This window comes from Rattus norvegicus, chromosome 1 (assembly GCF_021556685.1).
Source record: "Rattus norvegicus strain SHRSP/BbbUtx chromosome 1, alternate assembly SHRSP_T2T, whole genome shotgun sequence".
Classification (NCBI taxonomy): domain Eukaryota; kingdom Metazoa; phylum Chordata; class Mammalia; order Rodentia; family Muridae; genus Rattus; species Rattus norvegicus.
In genome coordinates this window covers 169531744-169559418 of record NC_141534.1, presented here as the reverse complement: position 1 = coordinate 169559418, position 27675 = coordinate 169531744, and the positions used below count along the sequence as shown (strand labels likewise).

At 41.9% G+C, this 27675-nt stretch overlaps 1 protein-coding gene across 8 annotated transcripts; it reads left to right on the top strand.

The window, feature by feature from the left end:
* Positions 1-4800: 4800 nt before the first annotated feature.
* Trim21 (tripartite motif-containing 21) lies at positions 4801-27407 on the top strand. 8 transcript variants are annotated; one of them, XM_087559396.1, is made up of 8 exons: positions 4801-4870; positions 13421-13852; positions 14226-14321; positions 15199-15429; positions 17042-17064; positions 23890-23990; positions 24275-24339; positions 26943-27407. In XM_087559396.1, exons 2-8 carry the CDS (start codon positions 13433-13435, stop codon positions 27024-27026), a joined length of 1020 nt encoding a protein of 339 aa, XP_087415522.1. In that variant the 5' UTR covers positions 4801-4870; positions 13421-13432; the 3' UTR covers positions 27027-27407.
* Positions 27408-27675: the final 268 nt, after the last annotated feature.

Sequence of the window (27675 nt, the reverse complement as noted above, 5' to 3'; positions counted from 1 at the left end):
TCCTAAATTGCCTGAATTGTAAACAAGAAATAACAAAAAAAATGTTTCTACCTTTGAGTGACAGTGAGGGCCTATGATCAAGAAATTATAGGATCCTAGTAAGTGTTATGTGATCAGTTGTCACATGGCTAACAGCCTCCCAGACAGAGTTAGCTTAGTAGAAAAGGAACTGTCAGCTGCCCTGCTCAAGTTTGTCAGAAATGGACATTTAAATGGAGGTTTAGTTAAGCAGCGGAACCTCAGACTGAAGCAGATCCTATGTTGTCACTATCTTTTCCCCACAGCAGACTGCAGAACACTTATCAGATTCTGACTGGGCCTGAAGCAGCCACTGCGGGAAGTCCTGCACCACACACCTACAGCTTTTCCCAGATTTAACCAGGTAGTTGAAAGTTGAAGAACACTGTTTCCCTTTATCCTGAGTGCATTTCAGTTTCTCATGATGGTCCTTGGTCCAAACCACCTAGGAAAGTCAGATCTAAAGAGGGCCTCATGAAACCAAGCCTGTATGTAATAAAGGGAAAGATGAGGAAAAACCTTCATCCAGTCGCTGTAGACTGACCCAGAGGGAAGGTGGCTGCCCTAGATCGATTTCATTCTGCTTAGTGACAGAAATAATGATGCAAACAGATGGAGCAAGGCCCTGGTCCGCTGCCCTCAGTCCAGACCTAGCACCTCATACACTCACTCACCACAACTCCAGAGCCTGTGTCTCCTCTCCTCTGTTCCTCTGTTAGTAAGAAGCATCTCTTGTTCTGCCCATAAAGGCCAGTACTTTATAATCTTCCTGTTAGAAGTAGAGACATAACAGGTCTGCTGGGAACCAGATGCAAATCCAAGAGATTTACGCAGCTGACCTTGCTGAGGTCCCTGAGCTCTAGGCCAGGCAGCTCTGAGAGTTGGTGGGAAGCATCAGGTGAACGCTTCTGTTTCTGCTGATTTCCTGCAGGAGGATGCTCAGACACCTCCTATGGAGTGGCTATTTTTCCAGAAAACCCAACCCCATGAATTACAGTGACCTATGGAGGCAAGCTTATAACAAGAGACTGAGGCACACACTCTGTCCTTCTAGAGAAGGGAGCATGAAGAATGTCTACACATAGAAAACATCAGCATAGATTCTGCCAAAAAGGAAACAGGGTAGCCAGCAATACACATCCATGATTTAGCCCTGGGAAACTTGCAGAAGAGGAGGAAAAAATTCTCCACTTAACCCCAAGGTGCTGCTTAGTAAATGACGGTGTTTGAAAGTGAAGGTACATTCATGAAACAAACATTCTTGCTCAGTAATGCCTTGGAGATTGTCTGCCAAGCATGAGGTAGTGAAAAAACTTCAAGGATATTTATTTCCAGATCTGTCACCAAATATGCAATTATGAGCAGGTGACTTCCTTGATACTTGATCTTTATTTGTATGTTATAGGTGATGATTGCTTCACAGAATCTTTAATTACTATGATTAAGTTAGGATATATGGGACTGGGAGACAGTGTTCTTCCAGAGGACCAGAGTTTGGTTCTCAGCACTCGTATCTGGGAGCACAGCTGCCTAACAACTCCAGCTCCAGGGCATCCGACATCCTCTTCTGGCTTCCATGGGCGCTTGCCCAAACGCGCACAGGCACGCATGCACACACACAAATGTAATAAATCTTGTTTTCTCCAACACTCATTAAACTTGTTTATTTCAGAGACCTTTACTTTATAAAATGACTTTCCACACTGTCTTTTAAAAAGCAAGCTTCACATAAATTTTTTCTTGTTTATTAATTGAGAATTTCCTACCTGCATATACCGTGTTTTGACCAACTATGGTCCCCAGTCCCTATCCTTTGATCCTCCCCGACTCCCTCACTGTTTTCCCAGCCAAACTCATCCACTTAAAGTTTTTCCTTAAGAAACCACTGAGGCTTTTAAAACTTAAATAAATTAGAATATGTAAGGCTCTTAGAAAAGAACCTATAAACTTTACACACACTCCTTTGAATTAGACGTAAGAAGCTAAGAGCTGGCTTTGGTGGCCTATATAACAGCTTATATCACATTAACTTCCCCCTACTCCATGGTTGTAGAGGAATTTTAATAAGTTTTATATTTTGGACTTTATCAAACTAATTCAAAGAGAGAGGTTTCACCAGCTCTCCAGGCCTACCGCAAGCCAACTGGTTGACAACTGAAATTACTTTCATACTCCTTGAACTCTTGTTTATGTCATTTTGATCCATTATGCAGTCTTAAGATTTTAGTTCCCTTCACTTCCTGTGGGAAGTGAAAGGAGGAAGTTGGAGGTCCCTGGAGGAAGTGGAGATGCTGCCATAAATAGTATATAAAATAAATCATATAATACACTCTATCACTATATATCATGTTACTCTTAGCCTGATTTTTTACTGTATCGAGGAAAAACTTGAGCAGTTTTCTAGTGAAGTTTTTTGCATTGTTTACATTAAATATTATTTATATTAAACCAATTTTTCTAACAAAATAAGTAATATTCCAGCATATCTGTTTTCTCTCCTACATTATATCTTCCAAGCACCACCATTTTCAACTTGCTCAATTAAGCTCTTTCCAAAGAATTACCTGTAACAACTAACTGTTTTATATTTAAGGAGTCCTAACAATAGGGCTATGGAAACCATCATCTTGAATGTGAATTGTCAGAAGAGGTGGTTGGTAAAATTGGGGCATGACCTGTTGAGAGAGGAGGTACGGCAGCAACTTGGAAATCCCATCTGCTGCAGTCTGAACATCTGTATCTTAGTGAAATTAATAGAGTGAGATGATGATGGTGGTGGTGGTGGTGGTGGTGGTGGTGGTGGTGGTGATGATGATGATGATGATGATGATGATGACGATGACGACAATGACGATATATGACTGTAACAAGAAGTGAAGCTAGGGATTAGGATCCTTAGACTCCCCAGTGAATGGAATTCTTGAGGGGAGGGCAGTAATGAGGGAGGATGGGGAGGGGAACACCCCTAAAGAAGGGGAGGGGGAGAGCTTAGGGGGATGTTGGCCTGAATATCAGGAAAGGGAATAACATTTGAAATGTAAATAAGAAATACCCAATTTAATTAAGATGGGGAAAAAAGATGCAAAAAGAAGGCCTTGTCTTTGAGGAAGAGATCAAGTCTGAGACGAGCAAACTTTTGCTACCTTACTTCGGACTTCCATATTTCACAATTATAAAAAAGAGACTTATGGGTTTTTATGAATTGGTCTGTGACATTTTATTATAGGAATCAACAAATGTTTTAACTATGAGAGTAAAGGGCTACCCCATAATTCTGATACACTGTCAAAACCAGCAACTGGTCAACCCTCTGTCATCTTTCTTGTGCCTCTCCCACACCCATTGGTCCTTTCCTGTTCCCAGCTGTCCTCCTTCTACTTCTGTATCTTTGGGGCTTCTTAGGTCACTAAGTTAGAAATGAGTAAAGAATGCTTTTCCTGTCCTGGACAGAGTGGACTTGGGTACCACTGAGACAACTTGGGTTACTGAAACACATTCAAGTTAGTAAAGCCTGACTAAAACCCAAAGCATAAATATCTCACTTCACCAACACACTGATAATGTACTAGACAGTCCTATCAATGACATTAACTCTTCCCAAATAAATACTTGAGTCATTTCGCCCAGGGGAAGGAGGGTTGAGATATCAAAGTACTAGCTGAGAGTGAAGGAGATTTTGTTCTTCAGGAGTTTGGGTCTTCAGATAATTACCAAGGTGGGAGCTGAGGCAGCTATGAGTATATTACATTGGTCATCCTGTGTGCACATTATAGAGTATTTATCACCACAACCCTAGGGTGTGTATTAATCTCTCTATCCAGTGTGTAAACTGAAACAGATAAGGCGTCATCTAGTGGTAAATAGAAAAATAGACATTGACTCTACCACTACCTTATTTTGGGACCCAAGTTCTTTGCCTGCAGGAAATAGCGACAGATCTTCAGTGGTGTGAAGCAGAATCATTTTCTGATGTTTGCAGATGCCTTTGTCCTTTCAGATGCTTGACTCTGTTTTTCATTCTGCTTCCTGGAGCTGTTGTGTTCCTGGAATCAAGTCCCAATACAACAGCACAATCTAGACAGTAGATGTCGCCTGGTGACCTTTTACTGAGAAGGATCTCTTAAACAGGGCTGGAAATTTCAAAGCACGGAATGCTTTTATTTCCTAAATATGATAAATGGCAAGGAAAATTCACCTGATGGTTTTAGCGCAAATTATAATACAATCAATGTCCACAAGTCTCCCTTCATTGCTACAACACATACCCTAACATCATTAGGAATAAATTTCTCACCCTAGACTATTTGAAAAGAGGGGAGCAAAACGGGAAGACAGAGGGATGGGAAATGGGCATATGTCAAGCATACTGTGCAATTAATATATGTTAACAAAAACAGTGCCAGGATCTTTCACCCGGATTTTAAAGAACTATCAGTCTTGTGGGAAGATCCCTCTAGAAAAGATAGTAACTCCTCTCCCATCCAGACCTCTTCTCCCAGATGCTCCCAGGTTTGAAGTAAAGACCAGTGTCAAAGGTCGATATCCTGTAGATTACAGTCTGTTAAAGGTGACAAGGAGGCCTTAGAGAGACTGCACCCAAGAAGACATTAACTGAGTTTTCCTTTGCCTGTGGCCTGAAGTCAGTTTCTGGCACCTCTGACCACTCTCCTCCCACTCTCTGCCCAGTCTCCGCCCTATCTGCCTCCAAGGCTTGCCAGTCAACTCCCTGTTCCTCCCCTTGCTCCTCCCTCTTCCTTCTAAGCTTACCTCTGAGAGGAAACTGAAAGTGAAATTAGACTGCGGGCTTGCAAAAGTGAAGCTGAAAACAGCCTAGCCAAGTCTGAGGACCCTGGTAAGGTGAGTGAGGGTGGGACCCCTGGCCAGACTAGATGGGCTCCCCCCACCCCACCCCAATGCCACAGATTCAAGGAGCCGCTTCCCACTAGCGCCCTACACACGGAATTTCCTAGCCCACCTGCTGCTTCTCTTCAGCGGAGTTCTCTAGTCCCAACCCTGCCAGGCTGCCCGTGCTCCCCTGTGAAAGCTGGTCTCTGAAATTGACTTTCCTAGTGCCATGAGCAGGAGAAGCAGGGCGGTGACCTAGTCCGGGAGGGAGAGGGGAGGGGGGAACTCGGGGAAACCCCAGCCCCTTGAAGACCCTCGATTGAGGAGAGTGCTAGCCACTTAGAAATTTCAGTGGGTTTAAGATACTCAGCACCCTAAAGGAAGTTGAGAGAAGTACTAGGCTTGGAGGAGCTTAGAGAAGAGCCCAGGGAGTGCTCCCCACAAATGTCAATAGATGAGCATACATACATATTCTGTACATAGACATTTAGATAGAGGAACGTATGGGCATGCCTACATTGATGCATTTGTGCTCAAGTGTAGCTTACAATGGAACATATCAGGGTAAATAAAGACATCAATTTGTGTGTGTGTGTGTGTGTGTGTGTGTGTGTGTGTGTGTGTCTGTGTGTGTCTGTGTCTGACACACACACACACACACACAAGCCTAATAACTGGGAAATATACTCTTAGATGATGTACTCAGGATAATGAATGCACATCTTGAAGTTTTTTTATTGGATTTTTTTTTATTTTTATTTCAAATGTTATCTCTTTCCTGTTTTCTCTTCCATAAACCCCCTATTCCACCTCCCCTCCCCCTTCTTCTATGATGGTGTTCCCCCGCCCACCCCTTACCACCCGCCTGCCCAGACATTTCCTACACTGTGATGTCAATTCTTGGCAGGACCAAGGGCTTCCCCTCCCATTGGTGCCCCAAAAGGCCATCCTCTGCTACTTATGCAGCTAGAGCAATGGGTCTGTCCATGTGTACTCTTTGGGTGGTGGTTTAGTCCCTGGGAGCTCTGGTTGGTTGATATTGTTCTTCCTCTGGGGTTGCAAGCCCCTTCAGCTCCTTCCATCCTTTCTCTAACTCCTCCAAAGGGGACCCCACTCTCAGTTCAATGGTTGGCTGTGAGCATCTGCCTCTGTATTTGTCATGCTCTGGCAGAGCCTCTCAGGAGACAGCTATTTCAGGTTCCTGTCAGCAAGCACTTCTTGGCATCAGCAATATTGTCTAGGGTTGGTAGCTGTATGTATATATGGTCTGGATGCCCAGGTGGGGCAGTCTCTGGATGGCCTTTCCTTCAGTCTCTGCTCCAAACTTTGTCTATATATTTCCTCCTATTAATATTTGTGTTCCTTCTTCTAAGAAGGACTGAAGCATCTGCACTTTGGTCGTCCTTCTTGAGCTTAATGTGATCTGTGGATTGTATCTTAGGTAACCCAAGGTTTGGGCTAATATCCACTTATCAATGACTGCATACCATGTATGTTTTTACTGATTGACTTACCTCATTCAGGATGATATTTTCTAGTCCAATCTATTTGCCTATGAATTTCATGAAGTCATTGTTTTTGATAGCTGAGTAGTATTCCATTGTGTAGATGTACCACATTTTCTGTATCCATTCCTCTGTTGAAGGGCATCTGGGTTCTTTCCAGCTTCAGGCTGTTATAAATAAGGCCGCTATGAACATAATGAAGCATGTGTCCTTGTTATATGTTGAAAAATCTTTTGGGTGTATACCCAGGAGTGGTATAGCTGGGTCCTCAGGTAGTACTATGACAGTTTTCTGAGGAACCTCCAGACTGATTTCCAAAATGGTTGTAATAGCTTGAAATCTCACCAACAGTGGAAGAGTGTTCCTCTTTCTCCACATCCTCGCCAGCATCTATTGTCACCTGAGCTTTTGATCTTAGCCATTCTGACTGGTGTGAGATGTAATCTCAGGGTTGTTTTGATTTGCATTTCCCTGATGACTAAGGATGTTGAACATTTCTTTAGGTGCTTCTCAGCCATTTGGTATTCCTCAGTTGAGAATTCTTTGTTTAGCTCTGAACCCCATTTTTGATAGGGTTATGTGGTTCGCTAGAGTCTCACTACTTGAGTTCTTTGTATATATTGAATATTAGCCCTCTATCAGATGTAGGATTGGTAAAGATCTTTCCCAATCTGTTGGTTGCCATTTTGTCCTAATGACAGTGTCCTTTGCCTTACAGAAGCTTTGCAGTTTTATGAGGTCGCATTTGTTGATTCTTGATCTTAGAGCATAAGCCATTGGTGTTTTGTTCAGGAAATTTTTTCCAGTGCCCATGTGTTCGAGACTCTTCCCCACTTTTTCTTCTCTTAGTTTGCGTGCATCTGATTTTATGTGGAGGTTCCTGGTTCACTTGGACTTGAGCTTTGTACAGGGCAATAAGAGTGGATCAATTTGTGTTCTTCTACATGAGGACCTCCAGTTGAACCAGCATCATTTGCTGAAAATGCTATCTTTTTTCCATTGGATGGTTTTGGTTCCTTTGTCAAAAATCAAGTGCCCATAGGTATGTGGGTTCATTTCTGGGTCTTCAATTCTATTCCACTGGTCTATCTGTCTGTCTCTGTACCAATACCATATACTTTTTATCACCATTGCTCTGTAATACTGCTTGAGGTCAGGGATGGTGATTCCCCCTGAAGTCCTTTTATTGTTGAGGATAGTTTTTGCTATCCTGGGTCTTTTGTTATTCCAAATGAATTTGCAAATTGTTCTGTCTAACTCTATGAAGAATTGAGTTGGAATTTTGATGGGGATTGTACTGAATCTGCAGATTGCTATTGGCAAGATGACCATTTTTACAATATTAATCTTGCCAATCCATGAGCGTGGGAGATCTTTCCATCTTCTGAGATCTTCGTCAATTTCTTTTTCAGAGACTTGAGGTTCTTGTCATACAGATCTTTCCCTCTCTTGGTTAGAGTCACAGGGAGGTACTTTGTATTATTTGTGACTATTGTGAAGGGTGTCATCTCCTTAATTTCTTTCTTAACTTGTTTATCCTTTGAGTAAAGGGAAGCTACTGATTTGTTTGAGTTCATTTTATATCCAGCCACTTTGCTGAAGTAGTTTATCAGGTTAGGAGTTCTCTGGTGAAAATTTTGGGGTCACTTAAGGATACTATCATATCATCTGCAAATAGTGACTTTTTTGACATCTTCCTTTTGATTTGTATCCCTTTGACCTGCTTTTGTTGTCTAATTTCTCTGGATAGGACTTTGAGTACTATGTTGAACAGATAGAGAGAAAGTGGGCAGCCTTGTCTAGTCCCTGATTTTTAGTGGGATTGCTTCAAGTTTTCCTCCATTTACTTTGATGTTGGCTACTGCTTTGCTGTTTAGTGCTTTTACTGTGTTTAGGTATGGGCCTTGATTTCCTGATCTTTCCAGAACTTTTATCATGAAGGGGTGTTGAATTTTGTCAAATGTTTTCTCAGCATCTAATGAAATGACTATGTGGTTCTTATCTTTAAATGTGTTTATATAATGGATTACATTGATGGATTTTCATATATTAAACCATCCCTGCATCCCTGGGATGAAGCCTACTTGATCATGATGGATGATCATTTTGATGTGTTCTTGTATTCAGTTTGCTAGAATTTTATTGAGTATTTTTGTGCCAATATTCTTAAGGGAAATTGGTGTGAAGTTCTCTTTCTTTTGGGGGTCTTTGTGTGGTTTAGGTATAAGCATAATTGTGACTTCATAGAAGGAATTGGGTAGTGCTCCTTCTGTTTCAATTTTGTGGAATAGTTTGGATAGTATTGGTATGAGGTCTTCTATGAAGGTCTGATAGAATTCTGCACTAAACCCATATGTCCTGGGCTTTTTGTTTGTTTGTTTGTTTGTTTTGGTTGGGAGACTTTTAATGACTGCTTCTATTCCTTTAGGAGTTATGGGACTGTTTAGATGGTTTATCTGACTGTGACTTAACTTCGGTACCTGGTATTTGTCTAGAAAATTGTCCATTTCCTCCAGATTTTCCAGTTTTGTTGAGTATAGGCTTTTGTAGTAGAATCTGTTAATTTTTTTTAATTTCCTCAGTTTCTGTTGTTATGTCTCCCTTTTCATTTATGATTTTGTTAATTTGCATACTGCCCCTGTGCCTCCTGGTTAGTCTGGCTAAGGGTTTATCTATCTTGTTGATTTTCTCAAAGAACCAGCTCCTGGTTTGTTGATTCTTTGTATAGTTCTTTTTATTTCTACTTGGTTGATTTCAGCCCTGCCATCTACTCCTCTCGGGTGTATTTCCCTCTTTGTATTTTAGAGCTTTTAGTTGTACTGTCAAACTCCTAATGTATGTTCTCTCCACTTTCTATTCAGAGACACTCAGAGCTATGAGTTTCCTCTTAGCACTGCTTTCATTGTGTCCCATAAGTTTGGGTATGTTCTGCCTTCATTTTCATTAAATTCTAAAAAGTCTTTAATTTATTTCTTTATTTCTTCCTTAACCAAGTTATCATTGAGTAGAAAATTGTTCAGCTTCCATGTGTATGTGGACTTTTTGTCGTTTTTGTTTTTATTGAAGTCCAGTCTTAGTCCATGGTGATCCGATAGGATGCACAGAATTATTTCAATCTTCTTGTATCTGTTGAGGCCTGTTTTGTGACCAATTATATGGAAGATTTTGGAGAAGGTACCATGAGGTGCTGAGAAGGTATATACTTTTGTTTTAGCATGAAATGTTCTATAAATATCTGTTAAATCCATTTGGTCAATAACTTCTGTTAGTTTCTCTGTGTTTCTATTTAGTTTCTGTTTCCATTATCTGTCCCTTGATGAGAGTGGGGTGTTGAATTGTCCCACTCTATTATTGTGTGAGATACAATATATGATTTGAGCTTTAGTAAGGTTTCTCTTACATATGTAGGTGCCCTTGCATTTGGGGCATAGATATTTAGGATTGAGAGTTCATCTTGGTGGATTTTTCCTTTGATGAATATGAAGTGTCCTTCCTTATCTTTTTTGATAACTTTTGGTTGAAAGTCAATTTTATTTGATATTAGAATGGCTACTCCAGCTTCTTTCTTTGGACCATTTGCTTGGAAAATTGTTTCCTAACCTTTTACTCTGAGGTAGTGTCTTTCTGTCACGGAGGTGTGTTTCCTGTATGCAGCAAAATGCTGGGTTCTCTTTACGTATGCAGTCTGTTAGTCTATGTCTTTTTATTGGGGAATTGAGTCCATTGATGTTAAGAGATAGTAAGGAATAGTGATTGTTGTTTCCTGGGTGATGGTGGTGGTGGTGGTGGTGGTGGTGGTGGTGGTGGTGGTGGTGGTGGTGGTGGTGGTGGTGGTGGTGGTTGTTAGAGGTGGAATTATTTTTGTGTGGCTCTCTTCTTTTAGGTTTGTTGCAAGAAGATTACTTTCTTGCTTTTTCTAGGGTGTAGTTTCCCTCCTTATGTTGGGAGTTTTCCATCTCTTAACCTTAATAGGACTGGATTTGTGGAAAGATACTGTGAAAATTTTGTTTTGTCATGGAATATCTTGGTTTCTCTATCTATATCAATTGAGAGTTTTGCTGGATATAGTAGCCTGGGCTGGCATTTGTGTTCTCTTAGGGTCTGTATGATATCTGCCCAGTATCTCCTGGCTTTCATAGTCTCTGCTGAGAAGTCCAGTATAATTCTGGTAAGTCTGCCTTTATATGTTACTTGACTTTCCCCTTACTGCTTTTAATTTTCTTTCTTTGTTTTGTGCATTTGGTGTTTTAACTATTATGTGATGGAGGAATTTCTTTTCTTGTCCAATCTATTTGGAGTTCTGTAGGCTTCTTATATGTTTGTGGGCATCTCTTTCTCTAGGTTGGGGAAATTTTCTTCTGTAATTTTGTTGAAAATATTTACTGGCCCTTTAAGTTGGGAATCTTCACTCTCTTCTACACCTATTATAATTAGGTTTGGTCTTCTCATTGTGTCCTGCATTTCCTGGATGTTTTGGTTAGGGGCTTTTTGTGTTTTGCATTTTCTTTCTTTTTTTTTTATTAACTTGAGTATTTCTTATTTACATTTCGAGTGTTATTCCCTTTCCCGGTTTCCGGGTCAACATCCCCCTAACCCCTCCCCTTCCCCTTCTTTATGGTTGTTCCCCTCCCCATCCTCCCCCCATTGCCGCCCTCCCCCCAAAAATCACGTTCACTGGGACCAAGGGCTTCCCCTTACACTGGTGATCTTACTAGGATATTCAATGCTACCTATGAGGTGAGAGTCCAGGGTCAGTCCATGTATAGTCTTTAGGTAGTGGCTTAGTCCCTGGAAGCTCTGGTTGTTTGGCATTGTTGTTCATATGGGGTCTCGAGCCCCTTCAAGCTCTTTCAGTCCTTTCTCTGATTCCTTCAACAGGGGTCCTGTTCTCAGTTCAGTGGTTTGCTGCTGGCATTCGCCTCTGTATTTGTTGTATTCTGGCTGTGTCTCTCAGGAGAGATCTACATCCGGCTCCTGTCAGTCTGCACTTCTTTGCTTCATCCATCTTGTCTAATTGGGTGGCTATATATGTATGGGCCACATGTGGGGCAGGCTCTGAATGGGTGTTCCTTCTGTGTCTGTTTTAATCTTTACCTCTCTAATCCCTGCCAAGGGTATTCTTGTTCCCCTTTTAAAGAAGGAGTGAAGCATTCACATTTTGATCATCCGTCTTGAGTTTCATTTGTTCTAGGCATCTAGGGTAATTCAAGCATTTGGGCTAATAGCCACTTATCGATGAGTACATACCATGTGTGTTTTTCTGTGATTGGGTTACCTCACTCAGGATATTTTCCAGTTCCGACCATTTGCCTACGAATTTCATAAAGTCATTGTTTTTGATAGCTGAGTAATATTCCATTGTGTAGATGTACCACATTTTCTGTATCCATTCCTCTGTTGAAGGGCATCTGGGTTCTTTCCAGCTTCTGGCTATTATAAATAAGGCTGCGATGAACATAGTGGAGCACGTGTCTTTTTTATATGTTGGGGCATCTTTTGGGTACATGCCCAAAAGAGGTATAGCTGGATCCTCAGGCAGTTCAATGTCCAATTTTCTGAGGAACCTCCAGACTGATTTCCAGAATGGTTGTACCAGTCGTTTTGCATTTTCTTTAATGGTTGTGTCAATGTTTGTTTCTTCTTCCCCTGAGATTCTCTTCTGTCTCTTGTATTTGTTGGTAATGCTTGAGTCTGTGACTCCTGATCTCTTTTCTAGGTTTTCTATCTCCAGGGTTGTCTCCTTTTGTGATTTATTGTTTCTATTTCCATTTTTAAATCCTGTATGGTTTTGTTCAATTCCTTCACCTATTCCTGTAATTCTTTAAGGGATTTTTGTGTGTGTGTGTTTTCTCTTTAAGGGCTTCTACCTGTTTACCTATATTGTCCTGTATTTCTTTAAGGTAGTTATTTATGTCCTTCTTAAAGTCCTATAACATCATCACAAGTTGTGATTTTAAATCCAAATCTTGCTTTTCTGGTGTGTTGCGGTACCCAGGACTTGCTGTGGTGGTAGAACTGGGTTCTGATGATGCCAAGTGGCCTTGGTTTCTGTTGCTTCGGTTCTTGCCCTTGTCTCCTGCCATCTGCTTATCTCTGCTGTTAGCTGGTCTTGCTGTCTCTGGCAGTCGCTTGACCCTCCTATAAACCTTTATGTCAGCACTCCTAGAGTCCAGCTTTCTCCCAGCAGAATCTGGGTACAGAAAGCTGTGTCACTGTGTCAGCTCTGGCACAGGCAGAAACCAGAAGGATCCTTTCCCAGACTGCTCCTTGTTCCCTGTGTCCATAGGGCTCCAGGAGGATTCCTCTTGGGCCAGAAATGTGAGCAGAAGTATTGGTCTCCCCTGTGCTCTCAGGATTGTCTGCACTTCCGAGAACCCAGCTCTCTCCCCACAGGATCTGGGTACAGAGAGCTGTGGGACCAAGTCAGCTCTGAGAGTAGGCGGAAACAGGAAGATCTTGAAGTATTCTTACATGAACCTGAGTTGGTCACTAATGACACACCTAAGCTATAGAGTATCATCTATTGCACAATCGCCATATATGCAGGCCATCATATTGGACAAAACTTCACATGTAATGAGTAGCTGTGTAAACCTTCATTCCTGACGCCTGACCGCTGTAGTTACTGTCAAGATTAATGATGACTGGCATGAGCATGTCGCACCCGGTTGGAATACAGAGGGTCTGTGGTAAATAAGGTAAATGGTCATTACTACCATGAGTAATGTCTCTGCACAGTGGAGGCATGAGCTGAGAGAATAGATGTGGGAACCATCTGGACTGAGGATTAAAGCAGGGAAGGCGTGGTGATGTTGTTAGCAGTGTTATCCCACCAGTTTTCTCTGTTTCCCCTTCTGCCTGGATGGCTCAGTGGGTGAGGCTGGAGGAGAGACTCCTGTTGCTCAGGTTGATGCTCTTGCCTTTCGCTATACCCTCCCATGTCATTACATAATGCCTTTGCATTATTTTGAAGAGTTTGGGGTTCGCCTTGCTTTTGCTTTTGTCATGCAAACTCTCATTTTATTTCTCCCTCCCCTACCTCACCCCTCAAGATTCCACGGCAGATGTCACACTCTACAACCTCAAAAATGTCCCTGGAAAAGATGTGGGAGGAGGTCACCTGTTCTATCTGCCTGGAGCCCATGGTGGAGCCTATGAGTATCGAATGTGGCCACTGCTTTTGCAAGGAATGCATTTCTGAGGTTGGGGGAAATGGGGGCGGTTCATGTCCCGTGTGCCGGCAACACTTTCTGCTCAGAAACCTCAGGCCCAATCGGCATATAGCAAACATGGTGGAAAACCTTAAACAAGAGGCCCAGAATACCAAAAAGGGCACCCAGGAAGTGCACTGCATGAAGCATGGAGAGATACTTCACCTGTTCTGTGAGGAAGATGGGCAGGCCCTTTGCTGGGTGTGTGCCCAGTCTGGGAAACACCGGGACCACACCAAGGTCCCCATTGAAGAGGCTGCTAAGATATACCAGGTGAGGCCTTAGCACAGAGACACATTAAAGAAATGGCCCATGGAGAGTGCTTTGTCCCCCAGAATGGTGGCTGAGAGTCACCCTGACATCTGAGAAGTTAAGGAATGGAAGGGTACTTTCTTCCTTCATTGAGAGGAACCTGTGTATGGAATGCAACTTTATTTCTCAGTAGCAGAGGCTATGCCATGGGAGGTGCAACATGTATCAAGCTTTCTTGTGGCTTCCTGGTGAATTAGAAATGCAATGGCCCAGATCCCCTTACCCCATTGGCCTAGCTCTGTTTTTGTAAGACATACTAGGTTTCTTCCAAAGTCTTTCCAGCTTCGTCCTCCACATCTCTAGCTGGGGACTAACCTGCTATCTTTTTCTACAGGAGAAGATTCACAAGGCTTTAGAAAAACTGAGAAAAGGGAAAGAGTTGGCCGAGAAGTTGGAAATGGATCTTGCAATGCAAAGAACAGACTGGAAGGCAAGAACTGTAGACTGCATCTCTCAGGTCTTGACATTAAGCAAGTCTTAACCATGACTGTGCCTACCCAAGGGATGGTAGAGTTATTATACAGGTCACTCTCCATGAAGCATCTGCACTCTTTGTCTCCAGATAGAGAGGAAATGAAAGGAAGGAAGGAAGATGGGAGAGGGAAAGAAGGATGGAAGAGAGGGAGGGAGGGAGGGAGGGAGGGAGGGAGGGAGGGAGGGAGGGAGGAAGGAAGGAAGGAAGGGAGGGAAGAAGCTTAAAATTAGATGAGATTTCCACCAGTCTGGCACAAAGATCAAGAATTACTGGAGGAAGTGTAAGGTCACATCATTCCTTCTCAGGGGACAACAGAGTCAACAGTGGGTTCTTGGATCTGAGGTAGGAAGTCCACCTGACCTGGTGGCTGCTTGTTGGTGACCAGGGTATTAGTCCGAAGCCTGATAGAGAACTAAAACCTGTCCCACTGAGAATTTGCTGGTAGGAAATGAAATACATCTGAAATTGGCAAGGAATGTGAGGGGCTTACAGCCAATCACAGACCCCAAATGAGTAGCAAAGACTCGACTCTCCAAGATGGCAAAGAATGTTTTCCTGGGGCCGCTGTTTTCCACCCAGGGCCTAGAAAGATAGCAACACTGGGTATGGGGACAGATTTACACTCTATTACTTGCTGAGATAGAAATACAAAGGGACTCACATGGGCATTAGTGGCTTTTGGAAGAAAGGTTGAGTATCTAGTGACGGAAGCATGTGTGGGTGAGGGTGGCGGTTTGAGTGTGGGTGGGTGTTGAGGGGACAGAAACACCTTCACCACCAAAGCCTAGGAAATTTTGATTGTGAAACTCTTGTCTTTCCCTTGCCACCACAGAGGAACATTGACACCCAGAAGTCGAGGATTCACGAAGAGTTCGCACATCAGAATAGCTTGCTGGCTCAGGAGGAACAGAGGCAGCTGCAGAGGCTGGAGAAGGATGAAAGGGAGCACCTGAGACTCCTTGGGGAGAAGGAGGCTGAGCTGGCTGAGAAGAACCAGGCCCTGCAGGAACTGATCTCAGAGCTGGAGAGGAGGAGCCGAGGTTCAGAACTGGAGCTATTGAAGGTGCGATCCCTACGCAGGCGCAAGGAATAACTAGGAAAAGGCCAGCACTGTCTGGAACCGCTCTTAAAAAGGAAGTGCTGCCTTAATTTTTAGGATATTTTTAAATAAGCTGAAATGTGAACACTCGAGTGGCTTCCATTACAGAATGGCAGGGTACAAACACAAGAGAAAGTACTCCATATAGCAACCAGTAGATAGCTATTCCTAGGAGATGCCCACCACAGCAGGTGTCAGGAGTGGGAATCATGTCACCAGGATGCATAGTATCACATATCTTAAGTGATATTTTTAAAAAGAAATAAATGAGAAAATTCATTCGAGTTCTTAGACAAATAGCCATAGAATGTTTATAAAAGTTCAGTATATAAAACCGAAGTATGCCGTTTCTCTCCAAAGTGATAGCTCATGGGAATAAACTGTTTTTCTTTTCTATACTGTTTCTCCATTTATGAAGCCACAGAGGGAGTAGGATCCACAAGGATGCCCTTAACCCAAGCATAGCTGTTGCATAACTACCTATATGATTTTTAACATATAGGATTCTGCAAAAAGTCTCGCTCTTTTCCCAAAGTAAATTTAAAATATTTTTCCCAAAGCATAGGAACTAAAAGATCATGTATTGGTACTACTATTCTCTCTTCTGATTTTTCCCATACGGATAGTAAGTGCAGGTTCCTCAAGAGCACACCAGTGACTTACCAGGGCTCAGGGTAGTGCTGCTGGGATCCCATTCCACAGAAGAGAAAACATTAATGGACATAGTGGGAGATTCACAGTAACTTACATCAGCTTGTCTAAGTAGTAAGAGGCAGAAATTAAGACAACAGATTGCTTTTTAAAGTCATTCATACTCTAAAACCATCTTTCATCCATCCTTGGTATGGATGTTAGCCTGGTGTTGGAACATTATAGACCAGATGATCTCTAGGTATCTTTTCTCATACCTCTGTCACTGTCCCTCAGTCAGATGTGTACAGACATTTCTTTCTACTTTGTACAGAAAAGCTGGTCATATTGGTTTGACTTGGCAGGCTTTCTCCTCCTGTCATAGAACTGAGCTCCCTGGTGTCTTTTTCCTGATCCTAGGAGACTGCCAGTTCAAACACTATGGCTGCCACTCCCTGGGAATGAATATTCTCACTTGAGCTCACTGTAAATAGTAGAGAGGATTAGCCATAGCACAGGACAAAGCTTTTAACCAACTAGCCCTTCCTCCACAAACAACTCAAGCCCAGAAATAGCAAGGAGCCTCTCTGGACATCTACCTCAGCCATTTTCTGCTTGAAACTGGGCTTCAGTCAGGTCGTGTTGTTTATTTTCCTCTTCTACTGTCTCCTTGGACAGCCCCATCCTCCAGGAGCCTACATCAGTCTCTAGATCCCTGGTCATATCCTAGCTAAAGGCCATAGGCATGTTGGCTTCCTAGATACTCTGTTAGCCATCACATGTCATTTCTCCTTGTCAGAGTCATCCTTAGGGCCTTAGCCCAAGGCGATGGTGCAGAACAGAGCCCAAAGGATACATGGTCAATGATGTCACATGACCCCAGGAGTGGCATCTCAGTAGTCAATCAGAAACTCCAGAATTGACTGTCTGTCTCTTCTCTCCTCAGGAGGTGAGGATCGTCCTGGAAAGGTAAGGAGAGGTTTCCACAGAACAGGAAGCAAGTGTGCATAGAAATGGCTATTGAGTTAGGCGTACATGCACTGGGGTTTTCCTCATGCATCCCTATTCTCAAAACCTGGTCCTCTCTGAAACGTTCTCTACCCTCAAATGTCTAATGGACATCCCACTTGATGAATTGCCCAATGTAGTTAATGAATGTCATCTTCATACATTAAAAGTATGAAAGTAACGGGTAATCTGACTCTGCTGCGACTCTCATATGGGAAGATTCATAAGTAATGAGTGAAACCTACAGCATGGCCAAGATTGCTCCAACTTCTTCTCAGAAGTGACCTATTAAACAGACCGGATAAACAGTTCTCTGCACCCAAATCCCGTGGGAGGGAGAGCTAAACCTTCAGAGAGGCAGACAAGCCTGGGAAACCAGAAGAGACTGCTCTCTGTACATACATCTCGGACGCCAGAGGAAAACACCAAAGGCCATCTGGAACCCTGGTGCACTGAAGCTCCCAGAAGGGGCGGCACAGGTATTCCTGGTTGCTGCCACCGCAGAGAGCCCGTGGGCAGCACCCCACGAGCGAACTTGAGCCTCGGGACCACAGGTAAGACCAAATTTACTGCTGCAAGAAAGCTGCCTGGTGAACTCAAGACACAGGCCCACAGGAACAGCTGAAGACCTGTAGAGAGGAAAAACTACACGCCCGAAAGCAGAACACTCTGTCCCCATAACTGACTGAAAGAGAGGAAAACAGGTCTACAGCACTCCTGACACACAGGCTTATAGGACAGTCTAGCCACTGTCAGAAATAGCAGAACAAAGTAACACTAGAGATAATCTGATGGCGAGAGGCAAGCGCAGGAACCCAAGCAACAGAAACCAAGACTACTTGGCATCATCGGAGCCCAATTCTCCCACCACAACAAACATGGAATATCCAAACACACCAGAAAAGCAAGATCTAGTTTCAAAATCATATTTGATCATGATGCTGGAGGACTTCAAGAAAGACGTGAAGAACTCCCTTAGGGAAACACAGGAAAACATTAATAAACAAGTAGAAGCCTACAGAGAGGAATCGCAAAAATCCCTGAAAGAATTCCAGGAAAACACAATCAAACAGTTGAAGGAATTAAAAATGGAAATAGAAGCAATCAAGAAAGAACACATGGAAACAACCCTGGATATAGAAAACCAAAAGAAGAGACAAGGAGCTGTAGATACAAGCTTCACCAACAGAATACAAGACATGGAAGAGAGAATCTCAGGAGCAGAAGATTCCATAGAAATCATTGACTCAACTGTCAAAGATAATGTAAAGCGGAAAAAGCTACTGGTCCAAAACATACAGGAAATCCAGGACTCAATGAGAAGATCAAATCTAAGGATAATAGGTATAGAAGAGAGTGAAGACTCCCAGCTCAAAGGACCAGTAAATATCTTCAACAAAATCATAGAAGAAAACTTCCCTAATCTAAAAAAAAGAGATACCCATAGGCATACAAGAAGCCTACAGAACTCCAAATAGATTGGACCAGAAAAGAAACACCTCCCGTCACATAATAGTCAAAACACCAAACGCACAAAATAAAGAAAGAATATTAAAAGCAGTAAGGGAAAAAGGTCAAGTAACATATAAAGGCAGACCTATCAGAATCACACCAGACTTCTCGCCAGAAACTATGAAGGCCAGAAGATCCTGGACTGATGTCATACACACCCTAAGAGAACACAAATGCCAGCCCAGGTTACTGTATCCTGCAAAACTCAATTAACATAGATGGAGAAACCAAGATAGTCCATGACAAAACCAAATTTACACAATATCTTTCTACAAATCCAGCACTACAAAGGATAATAAATGGTAAAGCCCAACATAAAGAGGCAAGCTATAACCTAGAAGAAGCAAGAAACTAATCGTCTTGGCAACAAAACAAAGAGAATGAAAGCACACAAACATAACCTCACATCCAAATATGAATATAACGGGAAGCAATAATCACTATTCCTTAATATCTCTCAACATCAATGGCCTCAACTCCCCAATAAAAAGACATAGATTAACAAACTGGATACGCAACGAGGACCCTGCATTCTGCTGCCTACAGGAAACACACCTCAGAGACAAAGACAGACATTACCTCAGAGTGAAAGGCTGGAAAACAATTTTCCAAGCAAATGGTCAGAAGAAGCAAGCTGGAGTAGCCATTCTAATATCAAATAAAATCAATTTTCAATTAAAAGTCATCAAAAAAGACAAGGAAGGACACTTCATATTCATCAAAGGAAAAATCCACCAAGATGAACTCTCAAACCTAAATATCTATGCCCCAAATACAAGGGCACCTACATACCTAAAAGAAACCTTACTAAAGCTCAAAACACACATTGCACCTCACACAATAATAGTGGGAGATTTCAACACCCCACTCTCATCAATGGACAGATCATGGAAACAGAAATTGAACAGAGATGTAGACAAACTAAGAGAAGTCATGAGCCAAATGGACTTAACGGATATTTATAGAACATTCTATCCTAAAGCAAAAGGATATACCTTCTTCTCAGCTCCTCATGGTACTTTCTCCAAAATTGACCATATAATTGGTCAAAAAACGGGCCTCAACAGGTACAGAAAGATAGAAATAATCCCATGCGTGCTATCAGACCACCACGGCCTAAAACTGGTCTTCAATAACAATAAGGGAAGGATGCCCACATATACGTGGAAATTGAACAATGCTCTACTCAATGATAACCTGGTCAAGGAAGAAATAAAGAAAGAAATTAAAAACTTTTTAGAATTTAATGAAAATGAAGGTACAACATACCCAAACTTATGGGACACAATGAAAGCTGTGCTAAGAGGAAAACTCATAGCGCTGAGTGCCTGCAGAAAGAAACAGGAAAGAGCATATGTCAGCAGCTTGACAGCACACCTAAAATCTCTAGAACAAAAAGAAGCAAATACACCCAGGAGGAGTAGAAGGCAGGAAATAATCAAACTCAGAGCTGAAATCAACCAAGTAGAAACAAAAAGGACCATAGAAAGAATCAACAGAACCAAAAGTTGGTTCTTTGAGAAAATCAACAAGATAGATAAACCCTTAGCCAGACTAACGAGAGGACACAGAGACTGCGTCCAAATTAACAAAATCAGAAATGAAAAGGGAGACATAACTACAGATTCAGAGGAAATTCAAAAAATCATCAGATCTTACTATAAAAACCTATATTCAACAAAACTTGAAAATCTTCAGGAAATGGACAATTTCCTAGACAGATACCAGGTACCGAAGTTATATCAGGAACAGATAAACCAGTTAAACAACCCCATAACTCCTAAGGAAATAGAAGCAGTCATTAAAGGTCTCCCAACCAAAAAGAGCCTAGGTCCAGACGGGTTTAGTGCAGAATTCTACCAAACCTTCAGAGAAGACCTCATACCAATATTATCCAAACTATTCCACAAAATTGAAACAGATGGATCACTACCGAATACCTTCTACGAAGCCACAATTACTCTTATACCTAAACCACACAAAGACACAACAAAGAAAGAGAACTTCAGACCAATTTCCCTTATGAATATCGACGCAAAAATACTCAATAAAATTCTGGCAAACCGAATTCAAGAGCACATCAAAACAATCATCCACCATGATCAAGTAGGCTTCATCCCAGGCATGCAGAGATGGTTTAATATACGGAAAACCATCAACGTGATCCATTATATAAACAAACTGAAAGAACAAAACCACATGATCATTTCATTAGATGCTGAGAAAGCATTTGACAAAATTCAACACCCCTTCATGATAAAAGTCCTGGAAAGAATAGGAATTCAAGGCCCATACCTAAACATAGTAAAAGCCATATACAGCAAACCAGTTGCTAACATTAAACTAAATGGAGAGAAACTCGAAGCAATCTCACTAAAATCAGGGACTAGACAAGGCTGCCCACTCTCTCCCTACTTATTCAATATAGTTCTTGAAGTTCTAGCCAGAGCAACCAGACAACAAAAGGAGGTCAAGGGGATACAGATCGGAAAAGAAGAAGTCAAAATATCACTGTTTGCAGATGATATGATAGTATATTTAAGTGATCCCAAAAGTTCCACCAGAGAACTACTAAAGCTGATAAACAACTTCAGCAAAGTGGCTGGGTATAAAATTAACTCAAATAAATCAGTAGCCTTCCTCTACACAAAAGAGAAACAAGCCGAGAAAGAAATTAGGGAAACGACACCCTTCATAATAGACCCAAATAATATAAAGTACCTCGGTGTGACTTTAACCAAGCAAGTAAAAGATCTATACAATAAGAACTTCAAGACACTGAAGAAGGAAATTGAAGAAGACCTCAGAAGATGGAAAGATCTCCCATGCTCATGGATTGGCAGGATTAATATAGTAAAAATGGCCATTTTACCAAAAGCAATCTACAGATTCAATGCAATCCCCATCAAAATACCAATCCAATTCTTCAAAGAGTTAGACAGAACAATTTGCAAATTCATCTGGAATAACAAAAAACCCAGGATAGCTAAAGCTATCCTCAACAATAAAAGGACTTCAGGGGGAATCACTATCCCTGAACTCAAGCAGTATTACAGAGCAATAGTGATAAAAACTGCATGGTATTGGTACAGAGACAGACAGATAGACCAATGGAATAGAATTGAAGACCCAGAAATGAACCCACACACCTATGGTCACTTGATTTTTGACAAAGGAGCCAAAACCATCGAATGGAAAAAAGATAGCATTTTCAGCAAATGGTGCTGGTTCAACTGGAGGGCAACATGTAGAAGAATGCAGATCGATCCATGCTTATCACCCTGTACAAAGTTTAAGTCCAAGTGGATGAAGGACCTCCACATCAAACCAGACACACTCAAACTAATAGAAGAAAAACTAGGGAAGCATCTGGAACACATGGGCACTGGAAAAAATTTCCTAAACAAAACACCAATGGCTTACGCTCTAAGATCAAGAATCGACAAATGGGATCTCATAAAACTGCAAAGCTTCTGTAAGGCAAAGGACACTGTGGTTAGGACCAAACGGCAACCAACAGATTGGGAAAAGATCTTTACCAATCCTACAACAGATAGAGGCCTAATATCCAAAATATACAAAGAACTCAAGAAGTTAGACCGCAGGGAAACAAATAACCCTATTAAAAAATGGGGTTCAGAGCTAAACAAAGAATTCACAGCTGAGGAATGCCGAATGGCTGAGAAACACCTAAAGAAATGTTCAACATCTTTAGTCATAAGGGAAATGCAAATCAAAACAACCCTGAGATTTCACCTCACACCAGTGAGAATGGCTAAGATCAAAAACTCAGGGGACAACAGATGCTGGCGAGGATGTGGAGGAAGAGGAACACTCCTCCATTGTTGGTGGGATTGCAAACTGGTACAACCATTCTGGAAATCAGTCTGGAGAATCCTCAGAAAATTGGACATTGAACTGCCTGAGGATCCAGCTATACCTCTCTTGGGCATATACCCAAAAGATGCCCCAACATATAAAAAAGACACGTGCTCCACTATGTTCATTGCAGCCTTATTTATAATAGCCAGAAGCTGGAAAGAACCCAGATGCCCTTCAACAGAGGAATGGATACAGAAAATGTGGTACATCTACACAATGGAATATTACTCAGCTATCAAAAACAACGACTTTATGAAATTCGTAGGCAAATGGTTGGAACTGGAAAACATCATCCTGAGTTAGCTAACCCAATCACAGAAAGACATACATGGTATGCACTCATTGATAAGTGGCTATTAGCCCAAATGCTTGAATTACCCTAGATGCCTAGAACAAATGAAACTCAAGACGGATGATCAAAATGTGAATGCTTCACTCCTTCTTTAAAAGGGGAACAAGAATACCCTTGGCAGGGAAGAGAGAGGCAAAGATTAAAACAGAGACTGAAGGAACACCCATTCAGAGTCTGCCCCACATGTGGCCCATACATATATAGCCACCCAATTAGACAAGATGGATGAAGCAAAGAAGTGCAGACTGACAGGAGCCGGATGTAGATCGCTCCTGAGAGACACAGCCAAAATACAGCAAACACAGAGGCGAATGCCAGCAGCAAACCACTGAACTGAGAATAGGACCCCCGTTGAAGGAATCCGAGAAAGAACTGGAAGAGCTTGAAGGGGCTCGAGACCCCATATGTACAACAATGCCAAGCAACCAGAGCTTCCAGGGACTAAGCCCCTACCCAAAGACTATACATGGACTGACCCTGGACTCTGACCTCATAGGTAGCAATGAATATCCTAGTAAGAGCACCAGTGGAAGGGGAAGCCCTGGGTCCTGCTAAGACTGAACCCCCAGTGAACTAGACTATGGAGGGAGGGCGGCAATGGGGGGAGTGTTGGGAGGGGAACACCCATAAGGAAGGGGAGGGGGAGGGGTTAGGGGGATGTTGACCCGGAAACCGGGAAAGGGAATAACACTCGAAATGTATATAAGAAATACTCAAGTTAATAAAAAAAAAAAAAGAAATACTCAAGTTAATAAAAAAAAAAAAAGAAGTGACCTATTAAATGGTTCCCTATAAAATTAAATAGAATCTGCATGGCCATGACCTCAGGCTCTGAAAAGAGTTGGAGATTTATTTGCGACTCCTACAACTTGGAACTCCTAGATAGAAACTATTTTTTTTCCTTTCACATGAACATTGAATGCATGAGTATTTGTACATTTGTATTGAATTTAATTATCAGAGTCATGCGTGAAGAAGATCATTAGAGCCCGAGGTAGAAGATAAGAGTAGGAGGTAAGATTCTCAAACTCTTTCCCTAGGAGTGTATCCTGGAAACTGGACACGGTAGATGTTGATTCCCCAGACCTGACAAGCACATGCCATGTGCCAGGGCGGAAGAAGATGCTGAGGACCTGTTGGGGTGAGGTGACTTGTAGGAATTGTGGGCTGGACAGTGGGGAGTGGGGAGTGGACAGTCTTGGGGAACCCAGGGTAGTAATGTGTGGAAGAAGTGGCAAGTGGTGCAGGTGGAGGAGAGAACATAGGTGAGATTGAAGAGGAAGGGCCAGAGTTACTGTGGGCCATTTCCTCACATGAGGAGGATCAGGGTCACCTCTCATCTTTGAGTTTACATGGATCCCCTCACTACAGGCAGAGAGTGCTGGTCCCACCCATCCAGTCTTACCTGTGACCTTCTCCCTGCAGTTCATATTACTCTGGATCGTGACACTGCCAACTCGTGCCTCATCATCTCAAAGGATCGGAGACAAGTGAGGATGGGAGACACCTATCAGAATGTGTCTGAAAATGCTGAGAGATTTAATAATTACCCCATGGTGCTAGGTGCCCAGAGATTCTCCTCTGGGAAGATGTACTGGGAGGTAGATGTGACCCAAAAGCAGGCCTGGGATTTGGGGGTTTGCAGAGATTCTGTACAGAGGAAAGGGCATTTTTCACTCAGTCCTGAAAATGGCTTCTGGACCATTTGGCTTTGGCAAAAAGACAACTATGAGGCTGGTACCAGTCCTCAGACCACCCTCCATATTCAGGTACCTCCGTGCCTAATTGGGATCTTTGTAGACTATGAAGCTGGCATTGTCTCCTTCTACAACATAACTGACCACGGCTCCCTCATCTACACCTTCTCAGAGTGTGCTTTTATCGGACCTCTGCGACCCTTCTTTAGTGTCGGTTTCAATGATGATGGGGGGAATTCAGCCCCTCTAAAGCTCTGTCCACTAAAGATATGATGGTCAGTAACAGTGCCTGCTGACAGCACCTCCCAGGCACTTACCTCCTCCTTGTCCTGATCTAGATCCAATGACTGACTACTGAGGACCATTTCTGGATACCCCTACCCACTTCCTGTTGGTGTTCTTCAGTCATGCACTTTGTCATTTTGACCAGTCTAGTTGGAACTTCCATAAAGCCTCATCTCTTTAGAGTCAGGGTCCCAGAATGAAGGCATCAGCTGGACATAATTAGAAGTCCATGTCAACTGACCTTCAACATCAATGTACCAGACATAGATTCCTCAGTGATTCCTCAATGAAACAGACTCCTCACATTGCACCCAAACTCATCTAGCTCAGACAAAATCCCATCTCTGCCTCCTTTGTATGACTTTCTTTGTTTTCTCTTTCCTTGGTTGTTACCTCTAGCCAGATACCCATCTATTCCCATACCTTCTGTGGCTTGCAGAAGGACTTCCTAAAAATTGTGCCTTGGTCTATCCTATTCAGTTCTTGGTAAAGCTCAAAATATTAGTCTTTAACATTGTACATCTTTTGGTTTGCTTGTTTGTTTGTTATTAGGGGAGGTTTGGGGTTTATTGTTGTTTGTTTGTCTGTTTTCCCTCCCTGGAATGCTCTATGCACCTCATCTGTAGACTCAGGTCAAGAATATCTTCCAGGGTAACAAACAAAAACCAGGATAAAGTAGTGAAAGTGGTTCAGACAAGAGCTGAATGTAACACTGAAAGTATACTCAATATCCCCAGTGAGAGCCAAAGTCTAGGTGCCATGCTGGTCTGATTAGTGAGTCCCTTCTGTTGATTCTCACGGGGTGGAACAGCTGTGCTTGGACACTGCCTACTGTCAGTTTGACAATACTCTGTTCCCTGCTTCCATTGCCTTGAAGAAAGTGAAATTAGTAGCTGAACTCGTACACAGATATTTTTGAGAACTTTGAAAATACTGTCAGAAGAGTTAGGAGAAAGTATGGACAAATGTACAATAAAGAAAATGCAAGATGGTTTCTATGAGGACATCATCATTGAGCTAAAGATACGTTAGCAATGCCAATTAATGGCTCAGTAGGCTAAATGAGGTTCAAGTGTATCTAGTTCATGAAAAAAAACATTTAAAAAAACCTTAAGCACTAATATTTACATTGACCTTTCATTCTTGTGTTCTGTCTTAGAGTTGACACTATAAGTAATAGTTTGTATCTTTTGATTTTCATACTGGTGGAAGGCAGCTATTAAAATGATACAACTTTCATTTCCTCAAAATCTGAACACCATACTGTACCAGATTTCCTCACTACCTGGAGATGTATGTTACACAGATACTAAATCCCTTGTTCTCCACTGAAAGGAATTATGAGGTTTCATACCATCTCAACTTTTCACCCCCATAGTCAATAACAAGTGGTCTGGGTATGAGAGTCTTGTTTGTCACATAAAAGCTACCTTAAAAAAGATCTCCAAGTACTGGTTCCAATTCTGATTAATATTGTCTTTGAAGGTCAAATAAAGCCTATTAATTTTCCTGGGCTTCTTTCATTCTACCTCCACCTTTCAAATGAACAGACACAGAGTATTAAAGAAATGTTATCTGTACTGGCCCAGGCCAGACAGAATCACAGCAAGGAGAATGATGGGCACCAAGTCCCTCCCTTAGCTAAGGAGCGTTGGGCAGTCGCTAGAAGGACCATCAGTTTTCTTCATACTGGTGGAAGGAAACTATTATAATGTTACAACTTTCAGTTCCTCAAAATCTGAACACCATGCTGTACCAGATTACCTTACTACCTGGAGATGTATGTTACATAGATGCTAAATCAGTGTGGGCCCTAGTGGGCCCACTGAAAGCCCACTAGTGTATAAAGGCAGCATAAACAGTGCTTGGTGGGTGATTTATAAAAAGGAAGAAAAGAAAGAGGAGTAATGATACAAAGTAGGGTAGAGCATGAACTTGGGACATGTGAGGAGGGCGGTAAATATGATCAAAATACATTGAAATTCTTAAATAATTTTAAAATGAGATTAGAAAGGAAGCAGTGTCAAAATTTCAAAGACACTAAGGGAAAAATTTTTTCAATATACCTGTAGTTTATTTTGCATTATATGTAACAAATTTCCTGTTTATAGGTCAGTCATGCTGTGGGTAATGATCAACATACAATCAGAGCACAATCAAGAAGTATGAATATTATGGCAAGCCTCTATATTTGATTCAAATTAAACTGATGTTTTGACAATAAACATTTATTAAGCTGTAATGTTCACAATGATTTAATTCAGCTCTTAGTCAGATCTACAAAGACTTAAAATATCACAACCAATGACTAATCAGAAGGTATCTATCACTTTGCAACAATAAACCTAATTTTTTTCTGAATAAGATATTTATAGTTTGCTTCCCCTAAGATGCATGGACGCGCCCTCATCCCACTCTGTTCTCACAAAATTGCTTTCTTTTGCATCAAACTGTATTATGTAAAATTTCTAATGCAAATGTATTTTTGGTTAAATGTATGTGCACCATTACATTAATTCAAATTCATTGTGGACATTTTCATTGTGATGTACTAATAAAATTCATTGTGAATGAAACTTTCTTGTTTTTTAGTTACTTTGGTGTGGGAATCTCTCCTTTAAAGTTGTCCGAAGAATATCCTAAGTAGAGTTTTTTTTAAAAAAAAAATAAGTAATTTGCCCAAGGTCTAACATCACTATCGTCATTGTCATTGTCGTCGTCGTTGTTGTTGTCGTCATCGTCATCATTGTCATTGTTGCCACCACTATCATCAATAAAGTCAAGATTCAATCCTCACCCAAAAGTTCGTGCTTCCTAAACACTATACTTCTCTGGTCACGTAGC